Source organism: Alligator sinensis, unplaced genomic scaffold (genome assembly GCF_000455745.1).
Source record: "Alligator sinensis unplaced genomic scaffold, ASM45574v1 scaffold469_1, whole genome shotgun sequence".
Taxonomy (NCBI): Eukaryota; Metazoa; Chordata; order Crocodylia; family Alligatoridae; genus Alligator; species Alligator sinensis.
This window is the reverse complement of record NW_005841934.1, coordinates 3301097-3327079: the sequence shown is the minus strand read 5'-3', so window position 1 is coordinate 3327079 and position 25983 is coordinate 3301097. Positions and strand designations below refer to the sequence as shown.

Here is a 25983-nt window from a genome sequence, read left to right as displayed (position 1 = left end):
TTGACAGATACCAATTCCAAAACTACAAAACTTTGTTATAAGATTAAACAACTGGCGCCTGTGTGAAATGTAACCTTTGGTAATTTATTGATCTTTATGTTATTTATCTGCTTCTAGTGGAAAGGAGTAAAAACACCCATGCTTACTTATGAAAATATTTGAAGACTGTTGAGGAAAGAAAAATGACGACAACCCGATCAGTCCTATGCTACACATGGAGGTTGTAATGACAAGACAGCTTGCTTTAGTCAGCCTATCCTGTGCCAATGTGAAGGGAGGTCAATGGCTATTAATCATTTGTCAAGGACTGCAGGCCCTTATCAGGCAATTATAGATACAAGAAAGTTTATATCACACCCACAAATGGCAAAGTCACCAAGTCTTTACACTGTAATACAGAGCTGACACATTTTATAGGTAAAATATAAATCTAGACAAAATGCTGATGTAGATTGCCTCAGCCTTTCCATTTGGGCATTTAGTACACACTTCATAACTTGACTGGTTTCTCTCCAAACTGGCTCAGTTTGGGGCTTTTCTTATTTCTAAACCTTAGAAAGAGAGGCCAAGATGAACACAACCTATGAGGTCAGAGCAGACGTGCAATGGGGAAGAGTGCAGCCAAGGCATCTGCAACTTCAGTTAGATTCATAGATGTGAGGGGCTGGAAGGGGCCTCGCAAGAGCATCGGGTCCAGCCCCCTGCACTAGGCAGGAAAGACTGCTGGGGTCAGGTGACCGTCCGGTCTCCTCTTGAAGATCTCCAGGGTAGGTGACTGCACCACCTCTGGAAGGACACCCTGACTGTGAAGAAGTTTTTCCTAGTGCTAAGCTGCCAGGAGTTTGTGGCCATTACTCCTGGTTTTCCCCAAGGGCACCCTGGTGAACAATTGTTCGCTGAGCCCTTGATGCGCTCCTCTGATGTAGCGGTAAGCTGCTACCAAGCCCCCTCTCAGCCTTCCCTTTTTTAGGCTGAGGAGACCCAAGTCCCTCAGCCTTTCCTCGTATGGCTTGCCGTGCAAGTCTCTGATCACATGGGTGATTGTACACACTTACTGTACACAAGCATGGAGGGGCTCTTGCAAACCCCGCACGACTCGATGAAACCTCTGAAGATCCAAGCCCCGGCTGGTCCGTGTAGTGAACGGGCCCTCCGACTGGAGCCTCAGTCACACCAGCAGGACCCAACAACCCACGGTAGGTTTGCCACACGTCCACGGCCTAACTACACTTTTTGGGAGATCAATGACTTCCTTTAGGCTTTCAGGGCACTAACAACTCTCCTAAATCTCACAGTCTTACTGGGATTAAGATATCTGGACGTTGCTGTGCTTGCTGTGTCTGCACTGTGGGGCTGGGAAAACTATGGTTGGTATTCACGATAAGAGGATAAGACAGCTAAACCAGTAACCAGCTAGATGCACGGTGGGTTGCAGTTCCCAGGACTTGTACTTGGAAGGTGAATTCATTCCAAGCTGAGGGCAGCGGAAAGGTATCATCCTATTTGTTAAATGTAATGTTAAGGCAGAGTTAGGCAGAGTTCAGATTCCCAGTTATTTTAGACTCACCAGTAATGAGATCTCCCTGTTCCTTTACTTACAGCTTCTGCCCCCTGCCCCTGTGAACAATATTTCTCAGTTGTCTATTTTAAGTGAAGTGTAAAAATGTTGTTGATTCCAGTCACAAGCTATAAACGGCTAATGTATAACTGCCTCTTCTCCAGTTTTCATATCGTGATGTAAGCTGACCTCATAATTTGATCATCAGCTATATTTACAGCCTACTAATGCCTTTCTGGCAGTTCATAAGAGCTACTGAATTTATGAGGCAGTTACAAGTCAGTCTTTTTACAAATACTTCGATTCTCAAAAATGATTTTCTAAAAAATTCAACACAATTCTGTTTGGCAGATTAAACAGCAGCCAAAGCCGGTAGCAACTTGGATTTCCAGAAGACTGGAAAAGGGGAAGCGTAGTGCCATCTTTCAAAAAAGGAGGCTCAGGAAATTACAAGCTGGTCAGTCTAACTTTGATACCTAGGAAGATACTGGAGCACACCATCAAACAAACTGTTTGTAAGCACCTAGACGATAGCAAGGTGGTAAGGAGCAGATACCATGGATTTAGCAAGAGCCTGTCATGCCTGCCTAACCTGATTTCCTTCTCTGGTGAGGTGACAAGCCAAAGAAATGGCTGCAAGGCGAGTGCCTTACTGGTTGGATATCTGTGCTCAGAGGTGGTCGGCAATGGGTCACTGTCACACAGGGAGAAGGTTTCAAGTGTGGCTCAGCGGGGAGCTGCCCTGGGTCCAGTCCTGTTCACTAATGACTTGGGAGACGGAAATGAATGTGCACTTCATACACTGGCACACAAGCAGAGTGGAGCAGCAAGCACATTAGAGAACAGGATTAGGATTTAAAATAGCCTCGATAAATTTGAAAAACAGTCTGAGATATAGGATGCAATTCAACATGGATAAGTGCAAAATGGTGCACTTAGGACAGAACAGTCACAATGCACATCCAAACCGCCAGCCAGGTTTCCCACCCCTACCCCTTGTCAGCCAGCCCTCACTGCTGCAGCAGGGCCAGCCCTGATCTCTGGAGCAGACAGCATAGCCCAGCCCAGGGCTGCAGAGCATGCTGGGATGCTGAGGGACTCTGATTTAACTTAAACCAGGAAGGGGTTTGGGACAGAAGTGCCATAAACCAGTTTGACCTCAGTCAGTTAAGTCTGATACCACATTCAACCAGGTTTACCTTAAACCAGTTTTGGCCATTTTGAAGCTGGTTTATGTGCACTGAACTATTGTTCTGTTACAGGTTGAAACCAGTTTCTGATCACTTGAACTGGTTTATGTGTAACTTCTGCCCCTAGCCTTAAAGGCACGATGGGATTTGACGTGTGACCCCAACAATTGTGCTTCCTCCCATGCTACACATACAAGGCAGGCGGCGCAACTGTGGTTAGGGATCAGATCTCCCTTGCACCAAGCTGCTGGTGCAGGCGGAGCCTGGGATCATGGTCCTGCACTCCCCTTGCACCAGCAAGTAGCAAGCCAGGCAGGGGATCCACACTCCCACCCTCAGGAGTGCTGACTTAAGGGCTCCCATGTGCTCATAAGCCTGGGGGCACTGATCAGCTGATGCCTGGCCATACATAGTTTTAGGTGTGATGGGAACCAGCCACACAGCTATTACACAAAATATGCATGAATGTGCAGCCAGGTTATTATTTAAGACACGATTAACCGGTTAATCACATTCTACGTATAATGTCTGTCAGGGGCTCATGAGTTTTCAGGGCAATACTTCTGCTGAATAGACAACAGCACACTGGGAGGCATTAGCAGGAGTGTCATATGCAGTCACCAGAATTAACTGGAGTGATTTTTCCATTGAACCGGTGAGACAGTACCTGAAATGCCGTGTCGAGTTTTGGGCAGCACGTTTCAGTTAGGGCATGGACAAAGCAGAAGAGTCCAGAGGATAGTAACAACAATAATTAAGAGATCTATATATGAGGAAAGACTGGAATTATTTAATCTAGACAAGGGAAGACTGAGGAGGAATTTGATAATACTCTTCAAATACAGGAGGGGTTGTTATAAAAAAGAGGGCAGTCAATTGTTTTCTGTGTTCACAGGGACAGAACAAGAAGTAATGGGCTTAACTTCTAAAAAGAGATGTAGGTTAGATATTTACAAGAACTTTATCTATGAAGGGATTTAAGCACAGAAACAGGTTGCCTAGAGAGGCCGTGGAATCTTCTTGTTTGAAGCTTATTTTAAGTGTAGGTCAGACAAGCCTCTGTCTGCGATGGTTCAGACAGAGATGACGTTGCCTTGAGCAGGGGGCTGGACTACATTGGGGTGTCAAAGTCCTATGGGCCGGACAAGAGATGCTGGGTCAGTCCATGGGTGGGATATGTGGCACAGGGCTGACCCTGCAGGTCAGATCAGGCCCACAGGCCCCCCTTCCCCTCCGCCATGCCAGATCCAGTGTGTACAGAACCTGCTCCAGCCGCTCTGGGACCTACACCACATGCAGCACGGGTTCCAGACTAGGCAGAGCAGGCACTGAGTACAGCACACGGCTGGGGCCTGGTGCGTGGGGCTGGTCCAGCAGGTGCCGCGTGCAGTGCGGGTCAGCTCTCGAGCACTGCAGGCTGCACCTTTGGCACCCCTGGGCCAGATAAAAGACTCACCTTTCAGAGTGTGTTAGCTTAATACGTTAACTCCATTGCTTATTAGATGAAATCTATGTGTGTTTCTGTGTATAAAATGCAGCCAAGCACACACAGAAACCCGAACATAGTGAGAACTGGGCAGAATGGTCTGTTACTGCACTCCAGTCCCAGCTAAGGCTTACAGGAGGAGTGCCAACAGAACTGCGATCAGTCACACAGATGCAGATGGTGGACAACTGGTTCTTTCTCAGCTCCAATCAAAAATAAAAAGGTCCCAATGGGACTCTTACTGCTGATGGGGGAACAGAAACAACTGCCAATCTGCGCAGTTAGTACACATCATAGACAAGCCCCATCTGCCATGACCCCCGAGCATACATAAAAATCCTCCTATCCTGAGGGTGTCATCCTCCTGGGTAGTATTAAACCCACGCCCCATTCAGGTTCCTCAACTGTGAGAGACGTGCACAAATACTCAAAGAAATCCAGTCCTGATGGGTGAGGCAGTGTGATGGGGGCCAGGCTCCCAAGTCACGTAGCACAGAACAGGCCCTACGTTGATACGTACGTGACACTAGATGACGGCTACATGCAGCAGAGCTCTGCCTTGCATCCTGGGCCAATGCAGACTAACTGTCTTGTGGAAAGTTACTGAAGACCAAAGCAGGAGCAGAACGCTCCATGAAGAGGTAACAATAGGAAAGAGAGTGAAGTTTCAATCACAGAACGCTGCACTTACTATTCAGAAGCATCTAATCGAATTGTCATGCCCGCGCTATAAATGGCATCTCACCGTGGGTTGGAATGAGAAAGTGGGTTCATTTCTTTCTGGTAGTGACGACCTTGATTGACAGGCTGTGGAAGACAGAGAAAAAAGCAGTAAGACAACACCTTGCAAATGTTCTCGTCATGTGGCAAGTAGATGACACATGGGAAGAGATGGTTGTAATATCTGATATTAGATTTTTGTAGTCTTCCTCTGTGGTTAAAATTCAAAAAGGGCAGTCAGCCCCTAAGTGCATAACAGTAAAATTTAAATAAAAGACTTCCCTCTGGACTGACATGCATATTCGTTCTACAGTTTCAGTTACAGTATGAACACTCACATATAATACGTTTATATGAACTGTACAGCATATATGTACACTGTGGAGCGTGATATTAAAGTATCATGTACCTATATGTTATATAAGATTACATAACTCTACTATGTCTTTCATAGAGAGAATTTAGCATTTGGTACCGGCAAGGCTAGCACGGCAGCTCTTGATCTCAAAGAAAATGCTCAAATGAGATGCACTGTAAAAATTTCATTTTGCAAACATTTAAAAGGTTTAATTTTAAATATGTATGTTGATGTTAATTGGGAGTGCAATTAACTTTTAATTTTTCACATTTTATAAAGCTTTAGAATTCACCTTCAAGGTAAAACGCACTTTTTAATATATCTACAGTTGACAGCTATGCTGTGTAATGTACTGTACCCAAAGCTATTTTATTCCTTTTGGGCTGTCATAGTTTAGAACAGCTGCTAAATAACTTATATTTCAACAATTTCTCCTGACAGCAGCGATATTACATTTCAGTTCTCAGTAAACTATCATTGGCTATAAAATACAGTTTTTAGTATATCATTTTTATAGTTGTATAAGAACATCTGTTCATCTGTTCCAACTGCAGCTCAGCTATATGATCTATATATCTTTGCTGTTCAGAAGGATTTCTGAACCTCATTTAAGCCAAAAATAGATGGGCATTTTAATGAAGCTGCAAATGATGGAAAATTTAGTCACAGAAAACATGTTACATGTAAAATATTTCTTTGCTACATACGTTTGCTGTACAACCTACCTATACACAGTATTGCTTTACAGGAAATAAAGTGTATTCTAGAGATAAAAGATAAACAATGATCTGCCTTCTGGTGGTGCTGTTGCTATAGATTACACGGAGGGACAGAGAGGTTATATAAAATTAACCAGTTTTTAGAACAACCCCCCCTAACTTTTGGTCAGAGCTGGATTTAATAGAGAGGAAAGGATGTTATTGCTTTAAATTAATGGAAAGATACCACCTGGAAATGCAAGTAATCTCTCAAGGTTAATAACAGCCAGAAACAATTTTTCAAATTGCCCTTAATTTTGTAAAACAGAGTAGCTGGGTTATTTTTATTCATTTTCTATACATCATGCAACCCCTGCTGCTGTGTAAAAACAGAAGATGGCTGCAGATATGCTGTTGCTGCTCCACAGTCTACATACAACTCTTATCAAGGGGCTGATTTCCAGCAGCCCTGCAGCTCCCACAGAGCCGGCTGGAGTGATGAGTGATTCCCAGTTCTGGCGCTCAGTCCTGGAGTGAAGACAAATGGCCTTTTAGTTATGTAAATTCTGAACTTCAATATGAACTGGAGCCTTAGCCAAAGAAGGTCTTCCTGCATCCAGGGCATGATTCACCTTCAGCTTCACTGCTGGGCTGTGCAGGCAAGAGGCAGGAGGGGCTCGGGGACAGCGGCCTGCAAACACGTTCTGCTCATCATGGAAGGGGACTCCACATGGACTCCAAATAGGCTGACTGTTAATCTCTCTGCTACTCCGATTGCCCACAGAGCAGCCCACACAGCACACCTGAGATGTGATTAATGTCGAGGCTCAGTTAAAACTGCCTGGCGGTTCTATGAAATCAGATCACAGAGTCATCAAGTTTAAGGCCAGAAGGAGCTGTCAGATCATAGTCCGACCTCCCATGCAGCAGAGATCGCTGATGAAAGTGTTGACTATCATCAAGTCTAGAGCGCTTTCCTGCAGACCCCACTGCAAATGCCTTTATTCGATGCTGATCCCCAGCAACTCCTCTCAGATTCCAGGTCCTCAGCAATTCAGCATATGCTTTCTTGAGCCTGGCACTGTTCATTTTTAACAGGGTATTACATGACACTAGGTCAGATGCTCTGTACCAGGACTGTCCAACTGGCGGCTGGCAAGCAGTTAAGTTGCAGCAGCTGCTGAAGCCAGTGCGCTAGTGCGCCTCTGCAACCCAGGCGGTGGAGACCACCATCACCCTCCTGCAACCTGCCTGCCCGAGTCCAGGGTCTCCAGCTTCCTGCGGGGCGAGGGGGTTGGCCACTCCTGTTACACACACATCAGCAGGTTCTGTCTAAGCAACTCCCTTTATCAACGCATGTCATCCAGAAATGAAACCTGTTGCTTGACCAGACTGTTTTCTATAAGCTTATGTTGACTGGCATCAATCATTATTTCTGTCCTTCAATTCATTATTAACTGAATGCCACATACACTTTTCCTGTGCTGTGCCTGGAACAGCTACCAGGCCAAGCATCCTGCAGTTACCCGTGTTGCCCATTTGCCCCTGTTGAATATTGGCACAACATCAGCTCCTCCACCCTTCTGCGATCTTCCCAGGTTACCAAGTGTACTAAAGATTAACACCAGGCTAGACGTGCCAGTTATTTGGGCCGGCTGACTTAAAAAGGTTCCTCCCAAGTAGGTTCTGATGGACATTCCCCTAAGATACTTTTGCACTGGAAGAGGCAAGGATCTTTGTGGGTGATACCTTTTACTGGACTAACGGCATGGTTGGGATAAAGTTAGACCCAATTCCTGGCTCATCACGGCTTCATGGCTACAACATCAATCTAACACTATTGGACTGGAAAGCACTTACAGAGACATGAGTGCATCATCCTGCTTCTTTCCAAATACAGCACAGCAATCCAACACTCAGGGTGGCTGACGGTGTCTAGAAGACTCCCATCCACCCCCAAAACTAGCATCCAAAGGCACCCTGGTAGTTGTCTCAGCAACTGATCACCTGCCACTTTGCTGGGCCAGGGACTCCTCTTGGTCAAGGCAGAGGTGTATTTCTTGCTAGGCCACTGTCCCTTGCTGCAGTGGCTCTGTGGATACACAGTGGATTTCAGGTCCTGGTGGTCTCCGTCTCGCATCTCCAAGGACTGTTACAAATCACTTCCCAAACTGGAAAAGCAACAGGCAGCGCACTTGGCACCTCGGTATCCTAATGGCCCACTGCCCAGCTCGCAAAGACCAGAGCAGGAGCCTGAGCAGGGCTGCACAGGTAAGATGCCCACACTGATTGCTTGGGCTTAGAAAGCTTCAGATGTTGGAAATTAATTTTTTTAATTGAATTTGCTCCTAAGTTGAAAAACCTTGAAAAACCTGTCTCTCTCAAAGCCCAATAGATTTCCTTGTAGACTTGATTTATGTAGAGAGATGGCCACGAAAGACTTTTATGAATAACCACAGCTACATCTAATTACACTTTTAAATTACTAATTTATTATATCTAAACATTTTAAAACTGAAGACATTAGTCTGAAGCATAGAGAAGTTGATCAAAGCACTAGGATCAAACAAACTCTCTCTGCATTCACATCATGCTTGGCTAAATATTGGAGTAGGACATTTTATTTTAAAAGTTCTTTTTTGTTTTAAGCATGTAATGCCTGTAAAACCAAACTTGACATGTCTACATATTCTTATCCATTTCTTGATAATTAAGCTACTCAAAAATTAATGAGGCTCCTAGTCTCTTCCTTTACTTGAGACCCCAGTGAGTAGGGACAGAAAGTTAGGCCTTATGTTTGAGTCTGTCAAGTGAATCCTAGAAGAGGGTATGCTGGACTGGACTCCGCCAAGGACAATTAAAACCACGTTTCTGACCTCCTCCAAACATTGCTTTGTAATCATTGCTGTGTTATCCGGGGATAATCGTACATTTATCAAATAGCCTCGACTTCCTGGGCTATCACCAAACCCCAATGCAGAACATGATGTTGTTCATTACAGAAGATCTGCATGTCCGCAACCCCCGAGTGCCGAGCAGCCACTGGAGGTCACTGGCAGCCAGTCAAGTTCCAGTCCTCCTTGCACTGCAAACCAGTATACCCGTGTGCAGCTGATCCCGGGTCAAGCCTGCCCATATTAGATATGCTGTGAGTCCTCCTCAACCACAGGCCACTTTCAGCCTTTACTGTTGTTTCACAAACTATGAAATAAGAACTATGTTGCCTAGATAACTGGACTAAGATGGTCTTGCTTTGGAGTAGCGTCTCTAAGTGCCTTGGTATGCTGCCGAAATGTTATTTTGTGACCTTGGGCATTCGAGTGCTCAGTGAACCATAACAAATGTTCCTCTGCTCCTTGGAACAGCGCACATTTGGGGACCAGTTTTTCTTTCTCCAACACTGGAAGAAGCAAGTAGATCAGAGCTGAATTAAATCAAAGCAGAGGCTGTTTTTAAATTATCAGCTGACCTTGCATTTAAACTACAGCTCTACAAAGGAAAGCACGTCCGTGGAGGGGTGCGTGGGGGTGGAACATTATGTTTCTTGAACAATGGCGTCGAGGGGAAGAGGGCAAAGCATTCTTTTTGTCTGCAGCCTGAAGCGAGAGGAGCGCTTTCTGCACAGGGAATTTAAACTCTGTGCAGTGACCACATTTTATTGGCTAAATTCTACTAAAAGTGTGCATTCCCACAATATCAGAATTACCTTTTCAGGCGTGTCTACAGAAATCTTACTGACTGAGCCCACTGGACCTCTGCTGGACACTGTCATTGGTTACCCGTTCACACAACTTTACGGAAGTACAGCGAAGGGGCAGACTCACGGGTGACAGGCCGGAGTTCCAGGTCGTCGTGTCGTCGCTGCTCGTGCTGATGCTGACGTTGCAGGTGTCGATCTGAGAGGCGCTCAGCCCATGTGGGACCCCGTTATCCTCAGAGTCTTCACTTTGCTGCCTCTTCATGCTGGCCAACATCTGCAGTTCAGACGTGCTCAGGCCACTTGGCTGGTATTTTCTCCAGTCGTATGCCTAAGAAAGGAAACCAAATTGCACTTGCACAAGTTAGCATAGAAAGGACAGTGGAAGTGAATATACAAGCAAAATAGATTCCCCGAGTGAGCAGAAGAGATTTTTTTTCTAGAAGCAGCTAACATGGCAAGAAAAAAGCAAACTATTTATTAGAAGGGGATAAGGAACAGATTTCTGTTCCAGTGGGTGAGGACCAGATGTCAATACGTTCCTAGACTGGAAAATCCTGCTGTGCAGTGCCTGCTGTGCAGCTTGAACCCACAGCACGCGGGGAAGTCCCTGTTCCTCTGCAGGCAGAAAGGTCTCCAAAAAGACAAAAACCAAAGACGCTGAAGATGACAAAGCCTCCATTTACTGAGCAGTCAAAGACCACAAAGCAGGAGGTCTGGTGTTTGCCACAAGCTACATCACATGCAGCATTTCCATAACAGACGTACTGGATCTGGGTTTTGGAAAGACGATTTGGCCTCTGGCAACTACCCAGCGACATGTACTTTCAGGTGTATACTGGATTTTGTATGTCCAATCATTCGAGAGGGGTCAGTTTGCAGAGTTCACAGAGAACGTTTCATTCTTCTCGCTGCCTCAAATTCAATCCAGAAGATCAAAAGCTGCAACGACAATGAGCTACGCTGTCACCTACATTGCCATTAATAAGTCTGACTTGTGGCTCGTGAAAACCTCTACGATATAAAAGTAAAACACAGGTAATGTCACAACAGGTTGGGCCTTAAGTGGGCTTTCTTTTTTTCAGCAGAAGCTCAACTTTTGAAGAGGCTTTCAGGACCCCTGCTTCTCCGAGCAGCACAAGAGGGACTTCTGAAACTTTTGTTTTAGTCAGAGGTGTTAAGAGCCACTGCAGCATTCGCAGGGACTGCAAAGTTTTCCTACTCGAGCCATGAATCCTAAGCGGTGGAGTTTGGCTCGAGTGGTGCGATACTTTGGCAGCAGCACTACAAAAGTGAATTGGTATTCTTGCTCCGGCTCCTACCAAATGAAGTTTAGCATCACAACTAACGATCGGTGTTGTCTAGGTAATCCTTCATACAAGAGAAGCAAACCCATCCCGGGGAGCTGGAAGCGTTTGGGCGAGGCGGCATAGGGAAGCTTCTCTTGCTGCTTGGATTTATTCTACTGAGAGAATTTGCCACTGCCAGCAAGCTAGTGACTTGCTTAAGCATGACATTTGCTTTTAAAAATGCCTCCAAATTTCTGGGTGTGACTTATTAAGAGATGATTGGGTTCAGGTACTCTGTTTTGCAGAAGCCCCCGATACACCTGGCAAAAGTGCTGTGCTGCAAGGTCAAGATTCCCGCTGAGGGTGAATTGCAGGAACCAAGCGCCGCTCATTTTCTCGCCGAAATAAGGGCCGGGCTGGGGCCCAGTACGTATGCCCAGCACTGAAGCATCGTACGCTGTGTACTGTGCAATGGCAGGGGAGGGAGACTGGGATCAAGACATGGAGAGGCCTGCTATTTACCAGAAGTGCCAAGAGACCACGCAACAGGTGCTTTTCACTCTGCACCTAGACTGCTCTGCTGGTTCAATTTCTTGTGTTTCGACATGCAGCGTATTTTTACCCGCGGGCTGTGGCCACCATTAATGGAGAAACAGTTCCCATCCAGTGATGTGCAAAATCACGTTATATTTTAACTGTGGGGAGGAAATTTCGGCATCTCCGGTGCCACTCTGCAGGACCTGCTGGCAGCCACCATATTATTTACTCCTGACATATGCATACGCAGTGTTGCAGATCTTGCAATATTTATCATTTTACTGCAAGCCCCAGGTTCTGGAGGCAAGAGATTCTGTGATCATCTCAGTTTTCAGGAAGAACTTTTTAGTTCTCATCGCTGCAAAGGGAAACGTAGAAAACAGTGTTAAATAAGGAGAACCCATTTATTACATGTTTTTAAAAACTCTTGATTAAGCTAATCCCATTATTTTGAAGCCTATGTGTAGTATCCAAAAACCATCACCTAGCTCAATCCCTCTGTATTATGAGAGTTATTCTGAATGGCCTGTGGTATTCGCAGCCAACCGAGGGAGTCACAATGCCCAAACTGTGCCTTATAAAATGTTGCCAGCCACTGTGCTGAAGTGCTGAACTATTCAAGATCAAATGTATTTCCAAGCACCCAGACCTGTTTGAGTTGACAACCAGTTGTGAATCACTGGCAGCTCCCTCTTGAAATTAGCTTTGTAAGCCGCGGCATTTAAACCTGCGTTCCCTCAGCTGTGTTAACAGCCGGGCAGCGAGCAACAACTAAGCTTTGGTGCGCGTCTGTCTGCGGTCGTTATTTCACATTTGACACGCTCGATGCCGTCCACCTAGAGAAAGGCAAAGCCCCTGCTCCAGAGGGCTCTCCTACTTCGGGATGCTTGCTCTTGAGTTGTACAGCTGCTGGGCGCAGTGTTTTCCCCACGGGTGCAGATGTAGCTACAGGAAAATAAGCCATGTCCATTCTCGAGTTTAAAGGCGATGATATCATTCCCAGTTTCCTCAGGTCTTCCATCTTCGCCCCATTCTGTCATTCACCTCCACGGTGCCTTTTCCCACTTGCTTACGCCTTCCACTATAATGCTTTTTGAGGTGATCCGACAACTCGTCTCAAACCTGTTGCATTTCAGCCTGCCTTTACGTTGCGAGCCCCCTGGAATGGCCCAGGTCACGGGGAGATTCGTAACAAAGCAAAACTCATTTACACACTGTCTGCAATGGGCGGAGGTACCTGCCAGCTGACAGCCAGCCTCAGTCGGACGTGGCTCGCGATGGCCAAGTTCATCCTGTACAGCGGAGTACGCAAAGAAAGGATGCTGGGGTGGGGTGTAAAATCTAGATCAAAGCCTAGTTCACAACCTTGTGCACACACCTCGAGCCCCCTTTACCCTACTGCTCTGAAGAAAACACTTCTCTGGACTTACGGCCTCAGAGAGCTCCTGCACCATAGTTTTAAACGCTACAACAAGATTTTCCGACGCAGGTAGCTGTGTCCTTGTCAGGCCTTATTGGGCCAAACGCTCTGGGACTCTGCAGAACCTGGGCGGGCGGTCCTGCAGCCACAGGTGTGACCATGCACGAGTACCTGTCTCTCTCGATACATGGCGGTAACTCCACCCTGGAAACGTAACATGATTTAAACTGTGTTCCCCAGGTCTGGGGTGTGCCAGGGTCTCCAAGCTTAATGGCTCACCCGCAACTTCTCCAAATCTCTCTCTCTCCAGATCAAGAGGCATTTCTTGGTTTCATGGTAGTGCAAAGAACTTGCATTGGTATTTCTCTGAAAACTGCTGATTTATGTTGGCACGAATCACTTTTATCTAGATATATTTTATCCCAGGAATCTTTGCAGCAAACATGCAGTTGTTAAGGCATCTATCTCCATGATGTCTGAGTGACAACTGGCCTCACCATTTTAACACTTTAACTCTGTTTTGGTGGGGTTTTTTGAGTCCCAGGCTTTCTTGCTTTCTCCATCTGTCCTGTGATCGCTGTCACCAGAGTTGAATCCTATTACACCACGTGCCAGGTTCTCTCAACTCTTATTGAGAATAACATACATACAATAGCCTTCGGTTGTGACCATAACATGGAGGCTGTGTAGCAAAACCCCCATCTTTTTCATTGTTGCATCAATCTTCAATAAGAGCTCTCACTACCATAATATCTCTATTGCTGAACTTGTTGAAAGCTTTCTCACGAATTCTCCTGCTGATGAACTTTCTGCTTCATATAATTTACTTTTTATAAGAGCTTCTTGCAGCCCTCTCATTCAGACTAGCTGGCATGGAATAATTCAGATGGCATGAACTTGTGAAATCCCTTCAGTGAGTTTCAGAGAGAAAATCCAGGCAAGAAAGAAAAGAAAACCCATTATCTTCCTCATCCCCCATTTACATTTTTTTGGTCTTTTGAGATATTTTTATGCTTATTTAAAAAATATCAAGGCTTTGGCAGTCTGTTTCCCTTCTACGTAAAACTCCTCCTCCTCAGTGCAAGCAACATCTTAGAGAAGAGAGGACCGCCCAACCCTCTGCTTTCTCCTTCCCTTCAGTAAACTCCGTTGTACAAAAAAGGGAAGGCTGGGGGGAGGATTCTGCAGCTTCAGATGCCTAGTTAAAAAACCCTTTGACAAGATTCAGTGTCTTAGCTGATTTTCAAAGAGAGAATTCGAAAACTGAATTTGAGATTAAGTTCACTTTGAATTTTATAGGACATTTTTGACGTAGAAAGTAATTTTGCCGTGCTCCTAAATTTTTTCAAAATGAATACTTCAGTTAGTAATTAAACGCTTATCTTGTCTTTCTGTATATCCTCTCCTTATGATAAGAAACATTTTTCTTAAGCTCTTAAACTTTTGTTGGATTGACAAAACCTGTTATTTAAAGGCATTTGTCCTCTGTTAAAGATGCACATAATGACATTCGCATTCGACTAGGCTCAAATGATTTATTCAGAATTGTTTGAATGTAGTTATGCGTGCGGAAAAGTTTAATTACCAGCTATCTACATGGTTGCAATATTACCCAGAGGGCTGTACTTCTTTCTTAATTAAAAATATTTGAACTTAATAATAGAGAACTCTATTAAAACATGAATAAAACATTGCAAGCAACCAGGTCCTTAAAGTTTACTAAGTAGTTAGCAAATCAATTTCATTAAGAGTCTTTTAAGCATTTTCACCAGCCCTCTGTACGAGGAGCCTGGAAGAGGCCACTTCGCCGGAAACGGCGAGCCCTCCGACATGGAAGTGCCCCTGTCACCCGGCTGCGTCACTTCCCTTCCAATTCTTAGCTCAATGACATTTTAAAAAATGGAGTGTGAAAGAAGAGCTCCTTACATTAGTCAGAATAAAATACTGTTGTCTAGTGGTCCTTAATGATGTGTTACTTCCATATCTTTTTCCTGAAATATGATGGAAACCTAAAACCACCGCAATGGGTGCTAACCATGTAAAACACCCCTAATTCTAGGTTTGTACATGTTCTAATTGTGTAGTAATATGCAGAAAAGTCCATTTCTAGCAGTCTGTTAGAATTATTCTAAAATTAACTGGAATGACCCATATGTTTATAATGCTCTAACACCAGAAAATACAGTAGATTTTATTCCTGAGGTGCTAAAAAAGCCTGGTTTTAATCCCAAAACAACAGAATACTCAGAGCAGTGAGTGGCATTTCCATTTCGGCACAAAATCTGGAGCAAGGAAATAAGACAGAAAAGGAGCAAAGAACTCCAAGCTATGAAGGCTGCTTGGAAAACACTATATCCAGTTTCAACCAAGTACTGTATATGTAGTCTATCTCAGACCGCAGTTGTGCTGACACCTGACTGCTTTACCCACAATGGTAGCCTTGCTAAGACTGACTCCACAGCTTGGACGTGGGGGCCCCAAGCAGCCCCTGCCAGGCTGGAGCTCTGCCTGCCTGCAAGGGAAAAGCCACTGTTTCCCACATTTTTCTCCTTTAAAGGAGAATCCATTTTTAAAGTTTGTTCATGACCCTTTCATTGATCATGACCCACTTTTGGGTTGTGACCCACGGGTTTAGAAACACTGCTATAAATCACTACACTTGGTTTCCAGCAGTCCTACACCCCGTTTTCCTCTGGCTCTTTCCTATGTTCTGCAGTAGCAATGAAGGTGTTTGGGAGGGAGAGATACTAGCAGGATTGTTTCATTGCTACCACTCCTCCTAGAGCCATCCTGTTTTTCCAGTTAGGCTTCTCGGTCCAGCTGTTAATTCTCTTCCCTTGCACACGGAGCTCCCCAATGACCAGGTATGATAAGAGGATCAGGACTGTGACAGTATGTGTTTATTTTTCACTCTAGCACTCTGCAAGTATGATATAAGCCAAGAAAATGAAGAGAGATTTACTGTCTTTTTGAGATTCATATGCTTGGCTTTCACCAACAATTTTTTGAATCAGGCGAGACAAATCTAAATAATGATAGTAATTATAAATAAAAAATAATCATATAGTAGCTCTGTTCACAAAGAGAGATTCTCTGTTTCTTTGTAGCTGAGCACTCCAAATCCAAAACAGAACAGGTAACTTTCAAATAACAGGTGCTAAAATAGATGTTTCCTGATGGGCTGGGCAAGGTGGTAGGAAAAAAATGACAATGATGCAATAGAAAGACATCTTGGAAGAAAACAGTGTGCAATCCCTGAAAAAAGACGTAACAAAATGTTATATCAAGTGAACATAAGCACAATGTACAGTAAACCACCCAAAAAATTCAGGAGAAATTATGGCACAAATCAATACATTGACCACGTATGGAGGGATTAAAACAAAAGCAGCTTTTTGGGGAAAGTGTCTCTATCTATGTTGCCTCCATCTACAGGACCTAGCAGTGTTCTTGCTGGGAATACCCAAGACAGGTGGAAGTGAACTGATCACTGAGCTGCCTGCCCTGAACTAAGTGTATTTCTTCTGGGCAAAGACAACACAGTTCTGGTTGGGACTAACATACTTGGTGCTTTAAAAATGCAACAATTTCTCAAAGCTAAAACAACTGAACAGTACTGAGTGAGAGAAATAAATGTGACGATGAGCGAGGATATTTGAGTATTGTCTCAATACTCCTAAACCTCAATCACGTAAGGAGGATCCCTCAGTTAAAAAGGCAACCTGCCTAACAGGACGAGCAAATGTGCGATCAGAATATGCTCTTTGATGTTCTACATACAGAACACACTTGAATTATAAATGTTAATTCCCTATTCAAAGCTATTTATTTAACATTAAAAGTTGGTGGAAAGAGCCTGTACTGTTAAGGAATGCACAGCAATGTCACTTGTTTAGAACAGGCTCATTTGTCCTCTTATATGGAAAATACAGAAAGGAAGAAAAAAAAACCCACAAGGGAAAAAAAAAAAGCAATTTGATGGACATGAATGCAGTCTCCGGAGTAGCCTGGGGATTTGGTCTATGACACTGCCTTACTGTTAGCCTTCAATCATATCATTTATTATGTTTCTGGGCTGCTGCAGAGAAACTCTGAAGTGCACAGGCTAATGATCTTTGTATAGTTTCTCCTGTAGATTGTTACGAAAAAACTGTCAATTTGCCTCTCTAGCCTTTCAGCCCCAAACTACCAGCATGTCTGCATTTACAGTTCACACTGTCTGAGAACCCGAGTTGTGGGACTGTACAAGCATACTGCCTTTTGGTTGTAAACTCACTGATTTCTACTTGCAACTACAGTAATATTTGTATGTGCAAGATAACGTCAATCTAATACTGGAAACCCCAGTGTAGGAACCAAACTGTGCTTTGCTTACTGTAGGTGTGGTGATCATGAAAACACCTAGAGAAAAAAATACACTATTCTATTTTTTCTCAACTGGTGCAAAGTAGGTGTAATAAATAAATAAAATAGGTCTGAAATGTGTTGCAGCATCTCTGTTCAAACCATGGAAATCATTTAATTCCAATGTGAACTCACTTACAGATGTCTCAGTTGCCGGAGTTGAATTTTCTCTTGAGATTTTTTTGAGGGACTTCTTACTATTTGATGCTCTTAACTGACCAACTGCACTCCCCTTCGCCTTTTCAGAGGCCTCTGGGATTTCTTTACAGTCAGGTTTATTTCCAGTTGGAGAAAGACAGGGGGTGGGCATCAAGCTGCTCTGAGTGTTATTAGCATCTACTTTTTTCACAAGTAAGCCTCCTGTTTTTGAGGACACTGTTTCCACGTGGGTACACCTGCTCCATCCTTCACTCTTCCAGTGTTCGGGACTTCCTGACATCGTCTTTAACGGGATCACTTTTAACACTGGCAAATCAAACGATGTACCATGACTGATCTTGATGGTTTGAGGGCTCTGCATGGACTCACTGAGGTCATCCTAAATTTGGAAAACAAAACAACTGTGATTGTGAAAGAAACTGGTAGCGCATGATGGTGTTCATGACGCATCTCAGAACATCTGGATGTAGGATTTCAAAATTACTCTTTCATATTTGAGCGAGCAACTCCCACTGTCATGGAGTGGGAAGAGAACACAGGGAGGGGCTCGGGACTTTAAACACAAATTTTAGCTTCTCACATGGAAACCCCCACATCAGACACTTTTGAAAACACAGGTCCAGATCCTGTTCTAGCTCAGACTGATGGAAGCCTGCGGGTCCCAATATTAGTACAGTTTGGACAACGGGTGCCGACCAATAAGCACCACGTGTCTGTTCATGTCGCTGCTGAACTGATATGTGGCCTGCCATAAGTTTAAGTCCCAAACAGAAGAGATTCGTTCTGCAGAGATTCCCTTTCTTTGAAAGTTAATTAAAAAAAATCATTTGGGGGACTTTTTTAAAAGTGCAATGTTACTCATTCTCTATTCCTGTTCCAAACAAGATCTACATGAAACACCCAACAAATACACATCGAGAGTGCCCTGATCCTGAAACTAAAAATATAAACACCGAAGAGAAAACCAAGTGACAAGGAAGACGGAAATATTGGATAAGCAGGGATAGTCATCTGAGGGTCCCCGCTGACCAGGAAAGGCATAAAAGGAAGCCCCCTCTCCCATCGCCATCCTACCGAAACTCTCACCATCCCTGACAGGTAGCACAGTTTGGCTACAAAGATGAGGGTCACCTTGTATGGTCCAGCCCTCTGCCACTGCAATCAAAGGAGCTCTGTTATTCACCTCGGTAGATTGAAGACTGGGCCCTAAGAGAGTGTCGTGCTCATTTAAGGGAAAAAGCCCTGGATTATACAAGCACCCTTCCAACCCACATAGCAGTACTGCACACATGCTAGACAGCTGTTACTGCTTTCTTTTGTCTCCTTTGGATAGCTTACATGGACTGTGAGTTAAGCGGACATTTTATTTCAGTCTAGGGAGTAACGATTATATGCAACTCGCTCTCGGTTACGTGCGGTCCATCACTTATATCATTTTGTTCCTAAATTCTAACACAACCATGCTACGGCAGAACCAAACAGTCTCAATTCATTCACGGAGCTTTCCCTATGAAGAAGCAAGCCGTGCGCATGGGAAAAAAATACCTTGGTCACTCAAGTCACCAGATTTCACTTTTCTCTGAGAACAGATTAAGGGTAACAAGCAGAGCTGAAAGCAGAGCTAGATTATTAGTTACTAAACACCTCTGCATAGTGCTGTCCGTTTACACAACACTGCACAAAGGAACTAGTAGGTTAGTTGCAAATATAAACCCCAGAACTAGTCAAGTAAACAACAGAAACAGTGCATAAATCAGGAGACATCTTAGCTGCAAGGTTCTCTTTGATCTCTTTAGCCTATACATTTAACAACAACCCTGTGCTCGGAGTGGAGCATGGATATTTGCCTGTTCTGTCGTCCACCATCTTTTGGGAAGAAACGTACAAGAGAGACGGTTACACGAGGGTGACTTACGTGAGCTCGGTGCCACAAGAGTGTAAATCTGTCCGGGAAGAAGAGAACGATAACCAGCAGAGGCGTTCTAGCTAGCCTGTGGAAGCTCATGGCTTCCTACCTCACACTGGAAGACGTGATAGAGCCAAATGTATTACAGCGCGCTCGATTTGATTAAAGTGTTTCTGTGACATGCCTGCACGAAGACATGAGCTATTGATGCGTCCACAGTGCTTCATAATACTTTAAGAACAAATTCCATTGCAAAAGCTATTTATACACTGGAAAATTTGTTCCTTTACACAATGATGCAGCATTTATAGGGATAAGCAAGTGAGAATGAACTGTGATTATAAAATGATCATCGTTAAAGTTCACATAACTGACCTCTCTGGGCTTAGGGAAAAGAAATAAACACACAGTATTTTTATAAAACACATCTGAAACAGCACCACTGAGCAATCCTTTCTACAACATTTATTTTTCTGGTAGGCTTTAAAGGCAGAAGAAGACATTTACTGGTATATGAAATGCCTTTGAAATTTATAAATATTTAAATGTGCTGCTTTTGTTCATCTTATTTTTGTTACTAGTGAAGTTACATGCATTTTCGGAAGTTGTAAATACCGCTTTACTCTTGCAGTTAGTAATTTTACTGAGACACAGAGAGATATGTCTCTTTTTTCAAGATTTTTTATACGTTATGAAGTCTTTTAACACCGCTAGTGTAAAGCAGCATTACTAAACTGAATTAGTGTGATCTGGCAGGTGATTCAGGACAATATCACACTATTTTAACCTGCAAGAGACAAAGAGATAACCTTGATTCACCTTACTATTTAAATCCCTCCCATCTATGCATGACCTGAAGTACCGTATATCTTTGGGTCCTAGAATTATTTGTTTGTTACATATTCAGTTGTGCAATGGTGCCAAGACATCAGTACAGCTTGTCTGATTAACTGTAGCACAGCATATGTATACTGAAGATGAGAATGATTTCCCTGAGGAGCTAGCTCTTCCATTTCTGTACTACATTCCTTGAAAGACATGCAGATGGGCAGTGGGACAATAATTTCTGGATACATAAAACTGATTGCTCTTGCTGGGTTGTAATTTTAAGAAGATCATTCTAATGACTTGTGAGGGCCACATACGTGGAGCAGATGGGACGTGCTCCCTTTGTATTCAGAGCTTTGATGTTGAGAAGTCAAATTGCCTTGTGGTCTTTGTAAGAATACATACACTCTTATTTAATTGTATTACTTTTGCTCTTTTAATTACAAAAGTGCAGGAAATTTCCAGATTTAATTGAAACCTTCTCAGATGAACTCGTCTGTTATACCCAAGACAACATTTTCGGTAACACTGTGTAACGCTGCAGTTGTTATGCTGGGTTGAAACCAGCACGAGTTCTACGCTGTATTTCACACCAGCGTGAATTCCTGCTTTGCTCTTGGTTTGACTGAATGTGTGGACGCTGACAGCTGAGTCTAATTAGATAGAGTCTATGACAAAAGAGATGTACAGCCAGTGCATCTCTTGGTTTGAAAATACAGTCGTTTGCACAAATAGAGAATAAGTCACTGGAGGTAAGCTACAGCAAGACAAGAAGCTGCCTTACTCTTTTCTGATCATTTGGGACCAGCAGTTTAATTATGACACTCAGCTGTTTCAATAACAAATTAGCTAGACACTACAAGTATTTGTAAGTACCTGCCTTTTCTAACTTGCAAACTAATTTGCAAAGCCAAACATTTCCCACCACATAACAGAAAAAGGGAAGTTACTGCCACGGTGAGTTCTCTTACACTATTAGGATGTACGAGTAGGTGGGAATCATGTGGCCTCCAGCACACGGCATAAGGGATTCAAAGCTTGCTTTGTTGAAACTTTTCTCAAAACAAAACCACTTGGCTTATCTCACATGCCTCTAGGTGAGTTGTTCTTTATGCTCAGGTAACCCCGCTTTCCTAGCATGTTAGTACCAGGGATGCAACTCGCCTTTCTGAACTTTACAGTCCTAGGACCAGATTCTGATTTCATTTAGGACTGAAGTAACTCTTTTCATTCCTAGCTCACACCAATGTCAGACCAGGCTCTGGCCCCTGTTAAATATCTGTGAAGACGATGCTCTTTTTGGGACAGACACTGCCCCCATTCCATAACATTTAGACCACACAGATGTATGTAGTCTCCATTCTTTCGAAAGTGCTGCTGCACGTGCAATTACTTAAAGCAATAAACTCTGGAGCAGTATGACCTGGAGTAATCTACTCCCAGGCACAGTGTCTACACGTGCATTTAACTGCATGTAATTACCCCTCCCTAAGACACTGTTGTCCCCAACAGTACTCTCTCACAGTGGTGTTAGTTTACTGTAGCCTAATTGCGTCACATGTGTAGATGGTGATGCTTTACTTTGCAGCTAATTAGTCTATTCTGCAGTTAAGTGCACATGTAAACATGGCCACTGAGGGGAACACTAGGCCCAGCCTGAAGTATCCTTTGCCAAAAAGATGCTTCAAAGCAATGGTAAAATAGATGAATTGCACTAATTTCAGGAAAGGTGGAACATTCTTTTTTCCTGCCCTATCTATACCTTACTTCCACCTAATTATTCCCTGCTGCTCACTATATTCCAAATGTCTCAAAATAAGGTAGAGGTCATTATCAAGAGTCTATGGGATCTATCAAGCAGGAGTCTATTTTCCAGTCTGCTAGTACACAGCTAGCTACCACTGTTAGCTTCCACAATCTGCGAGTTTACTATCAAGTCGCCAATTGTGAAATACCCACAGCCGGCAAAAGCAGCTCTTCACAAAGGCTCCGAGGGTATTTTGTCATAGAGAGCGGACGTAACCTGTTGGGATGGCACTGGCTGACAGCGTAAGTACAATGCAATGCAGTGGGGGCCAACCGTTTTAGCAGGCATACCACAAATTAGCCGTGCATCCTCTCCGAGTGCCATTCTGATCCCCTTCCCCTGCCTGATCTGCTGCTCTGCTTCCTTCCCTATCTGCTGCTCTACTTTCTGCTTTGCGTCCTATCTACCGCAGTGTTGCTTACCACCTCCCTGATTTGCACATGACACATGCACACAGGCTGTCGCACGCACTGCTTTGCCACACGACACGCACGCACACAAGCTGTCCGTTCCATTTGTGGCATGTGCTCCCCAGGCTGGCCACCCCTGAATCAATATACGTACCCTAATGATCAATGAAACGTATGCATCTTGGCATTAAGGTGCCAGGTATAGTACAAGATAATTTAAAAGACATCCAGAGAAGGGTACAAGAGACAGACATACACATGGAAAAAAAGTTTTTATCTGTGTCTATATTTATATGTGACTCTGTTTTTAAAAAATTTGCTGTATGAGAATTACAAATACAGCACAAAGCTGATGTAGCTACATGACCACAACACAAAGGGATCATCTGTGAAAGAACGTAGCAGCTAACAGCGTGCCAGACATTATACTGAGTAAGCTTGCAAAATAACTCGGCTAAGTGAAGAATCTTTTTTTTCCCTCCGTTGTAATGGTGATAAAACAGGGAATGGATGTTTTGCCTGGGCCAATGAATTTTCATGATGGTTTTCCAATGATGTCTTAGATTGTGCTGATATAATGGGTACGGTAAGTTAGTTCTATGCTTAGTTCTCATGGCTTTTCTATGATCATCTTAGCACGTAGTCCAGACTGTATAGCCTATTGTAAAACTTTTATAATTTGTTTTTGCAGTTCAAATATAGAATGATTTGAAAATTAAATGAGCCCCTGGAATATCAGTAAAAAGATGACTTGAAGTAACATAAAATACATTTGTACGTGAAATGGTATGAATATGAGCAAAATATAACTGCTAAATAATTTCTTGGTTCAGTGACTTCTTTCACATGAAGAAAAGCCTTAACTCTCAATCACTAATTTAGTTCTGAAACTGAGTAAAAAAGCTATGATAATCTGTTACTGTGCCGTACACTTGTTTATTTTAATTGCATTTTAACTATGTACAAGTAATGTTCCTTTAGCTGTACTACTAATAGGATTTCATATAGGCCATGTTAATAGATAATGCATAAATCAAAAATCATTCTCTACAGTTTTTAGTTTACACAACATTTAAAATAATCTATTCCTGACCAAAAGGGATAATCTCCCATCCATTATTTCTAAAGGGATCTTAAATAATGGGGTGTATGCCTGCCATCTAATTGATCAGTTGTCAAACCACTTGGAAAAACACAATGCAATGAAGATATAATGAGCAACATGACACAACACAGAACTGTCCAGCTGCAGTAAGATCTCTGTCCCTGGAAGATTTTTGTGCAGGTCAGACACACGTGTCAAGGATGGATGATCTTGCCCGGAACAGGGGGCTGGACTAGTTGCAAACCCAGGGTTTCCTCCAGCCTGTTTTTATTTTTAAGATTCTTTAATGTAAAACTGAACGTGTAAGTGTTCACTTACTTGGGGCTTAATACCATAGCTAAAAGCTTTATCTCTGAATATAGAACAAAATGATTAGCTCACTACGGTGGATCTTTGTGCCAGCAATTTGATGTTACCTGCTTCATATATCATCACTAAATTTGCAAATGCTTAGCAGAGTCTTCTGGAAGAGATTGTAGCCAGATTCAGAAGCTTCTGACTACATCACTACACTTATTTTGCCAGTTTTCACTAGCTAATCAGGATACAAAGATGCTAGGTAGGTATGTGGAAAAGACCTCTTCCTGTTGCAGGAAGCAATGGTTGAGGATTCAGTTTCACTCTCAGTCTGGACTTAACCACTGTCACTGCACGCTGCTGAGGGTGTACGGTTCAAACAAGACAGAGAGCCAGAATCTGATCAGTTCATAAAAAGGTATGTTAACCTACATTGCTTGACAAAAGAGCATCTAATGCAATTATGTTTTGCCTTTTCAAAATGCTTTTACTAGATGCAACAGATTACATGTTTTCACTCTCAAACTAGTTATACTTACTGCTCTCTCTGATACAGTACTCCATACAGTTCAAAATCAAGGATGAAAGGCAATGTATATTTCTAAGTAGCTAAAAATCTTACATTAACATTAAACTCCAAATAGTTGAGAGTATTCAGGCCCCTATGCAAATAGGGCACTGAACAGGTTTTTTTAAGCCAGTTTGGCATGGCTAGGCGCGTCTACACGTTCATTAATACACCTTAGATACTGCACATTTAGTTTAGTATTGCCTTAATGAAATACTAACTGAATGCACAGTAATTAGGGTTACTGCACAGTAGCGCCAGTGCAGTTTTTTAGTGATGCTTACTGCGCATTAGCCTAATAACTGCGCAGTGGGCTATTAGCACGGTTTCTGCTATGACACGCTACTGCGCAGTGTTATTAGGCTAACGCGCAGTAAGTGTCTTGTGTAGATGTGTCTGCTGTGTACAATATAATAAATGAGGAACACTGATTCTGTACACCCCAAACCTGTATGAAATGGAATGGGAATCTATGAATGTGTGTGTGCACCAGGAGAGGAGAGGCAGCTTGCTTTTTTCTTTTCTTTTCTCCTTTTTTTTTTTTTTTGGAAAAATCAAATACCAAAAAAATTCCAAACATAAAATATTTAGAGAAAGGGCAAAGTTTACCAACATGCTATGACTTAGACAGGCCATCTTAACCTAGCTTCAGTTAGTAACCTGTCCTGCTTTTCTTGAGACAAGTGACACAGAGAAAATCTTTGGCTTGTGCTGTTCCAAAACAGAGACCATATGGCATAGATTAGACCCTAGCATTGTTCATGATTCATTATCTCAACTTTAATTGGTTTAACCCTGAATTTCTGGGACAATATTTGAAATAATGAGGCCTGACAGGTCTAAGGTGACAAGAAAACAAGAGGTACAAAAATCCCCAAGAGACTGGCTATGAGTTATAGTTAGCATCTGCAATATGATTTCTCTAGAGAAATGAAACAATGTTTTTGCAAAGTTTCATCTGTCCTGCTATCAGAAAACTCAGTTGTACTTCATTCCTGGTCTGTGAGAAAGATTAGACTGGTAAGAACCAATTTCTAGAATTAAAAATGGAATAGACTGGTATGGGAATAAAGGAAGAAACTCATAGCAGTTGCCATAACAACCCGATACAACTGTTCACCGACAGGACAATCTGCTGCATATTTATAAATATAGTGGCAGTTGATACTTTGGCAAGTTTTTTCTTTTCTCTCACTAATCCCAGTACTCCGAAATTTTGAAATTGCAAAAGGATAAAAACCCAGGACTGTGCAGGGCACTGGCATACATCAGACAAGATGTAAAACTGCAGTATCAGATCTGCTTTTCTGGTCAAATCGCAGTCTTGTAAAATTCCAGTCTGCCTTCCTGCGTTCCCCTTGTGAAATATTCTTCACTTCCTAACACCTCCAGCAAGAGAGGGGCATGACAAGTCTCTCACTGGGGTTGTAGAGAGGCAGCAGCAAGGCGCCAGACTGCCATGCGTAGACCCTGAGATGGTGCAGAGTCTTTTGGAAGAACTGGATGCCTTTAAGTCGGCAGGCCCGGATGAGATCCATCCGAGGGT

At 43.3% G+C, this 25983-nt stretch overlaps 1 protein-coding gene and 1 long non-coding RNA gene across 9 annotated transcripts in view; one reads left to right on the top strand and one right to left on the bottom strand.

Annotated features, from left to right (window-relative positions):
• The window catches only part of CUNH3orf67 (chromosome unknown C3orf67 homolog), a 120297-nt gene that overhangs the window by 21507 nt on the left and 72807 nt on the right, over positions 1–25983 (bottom strand). For 7 of the 8 annotated variants that reach the window (XR_003093063.1, XR_003093064.1, XR_003093065.1 and 4 more), the window contains exons 13-15: positions 17497–17895; positions 9835–10038; positions 4980–5041 (exon numbers count right to left, since the gene is read on the bottom strand). Coding sequence is in view for 4 of the 8 variants with exons in the window: in XM_006019626.2 (XP_006019688.2) it covers positions 4980–5041; positions 9835–10038; positions 17497–17895 (665 nt within the window). In the remaining 4 variants the exon portion in view is untranslated. The remainder of the gene's footprint in view (positions 1–4979; positions 5042–9834; positions 10039–17496; positions 17896–25983) is intronic. The other variant, XM_014517986.2, reaches the window with a different exon arrangement.
• LOC112549583 overlaps positions 1–25983 on the top strand; it is a 231558-nt gene that overhangs the window by 145935 nt on the left and 59640 nt on the right. The window lies entirely within an intron of this gene.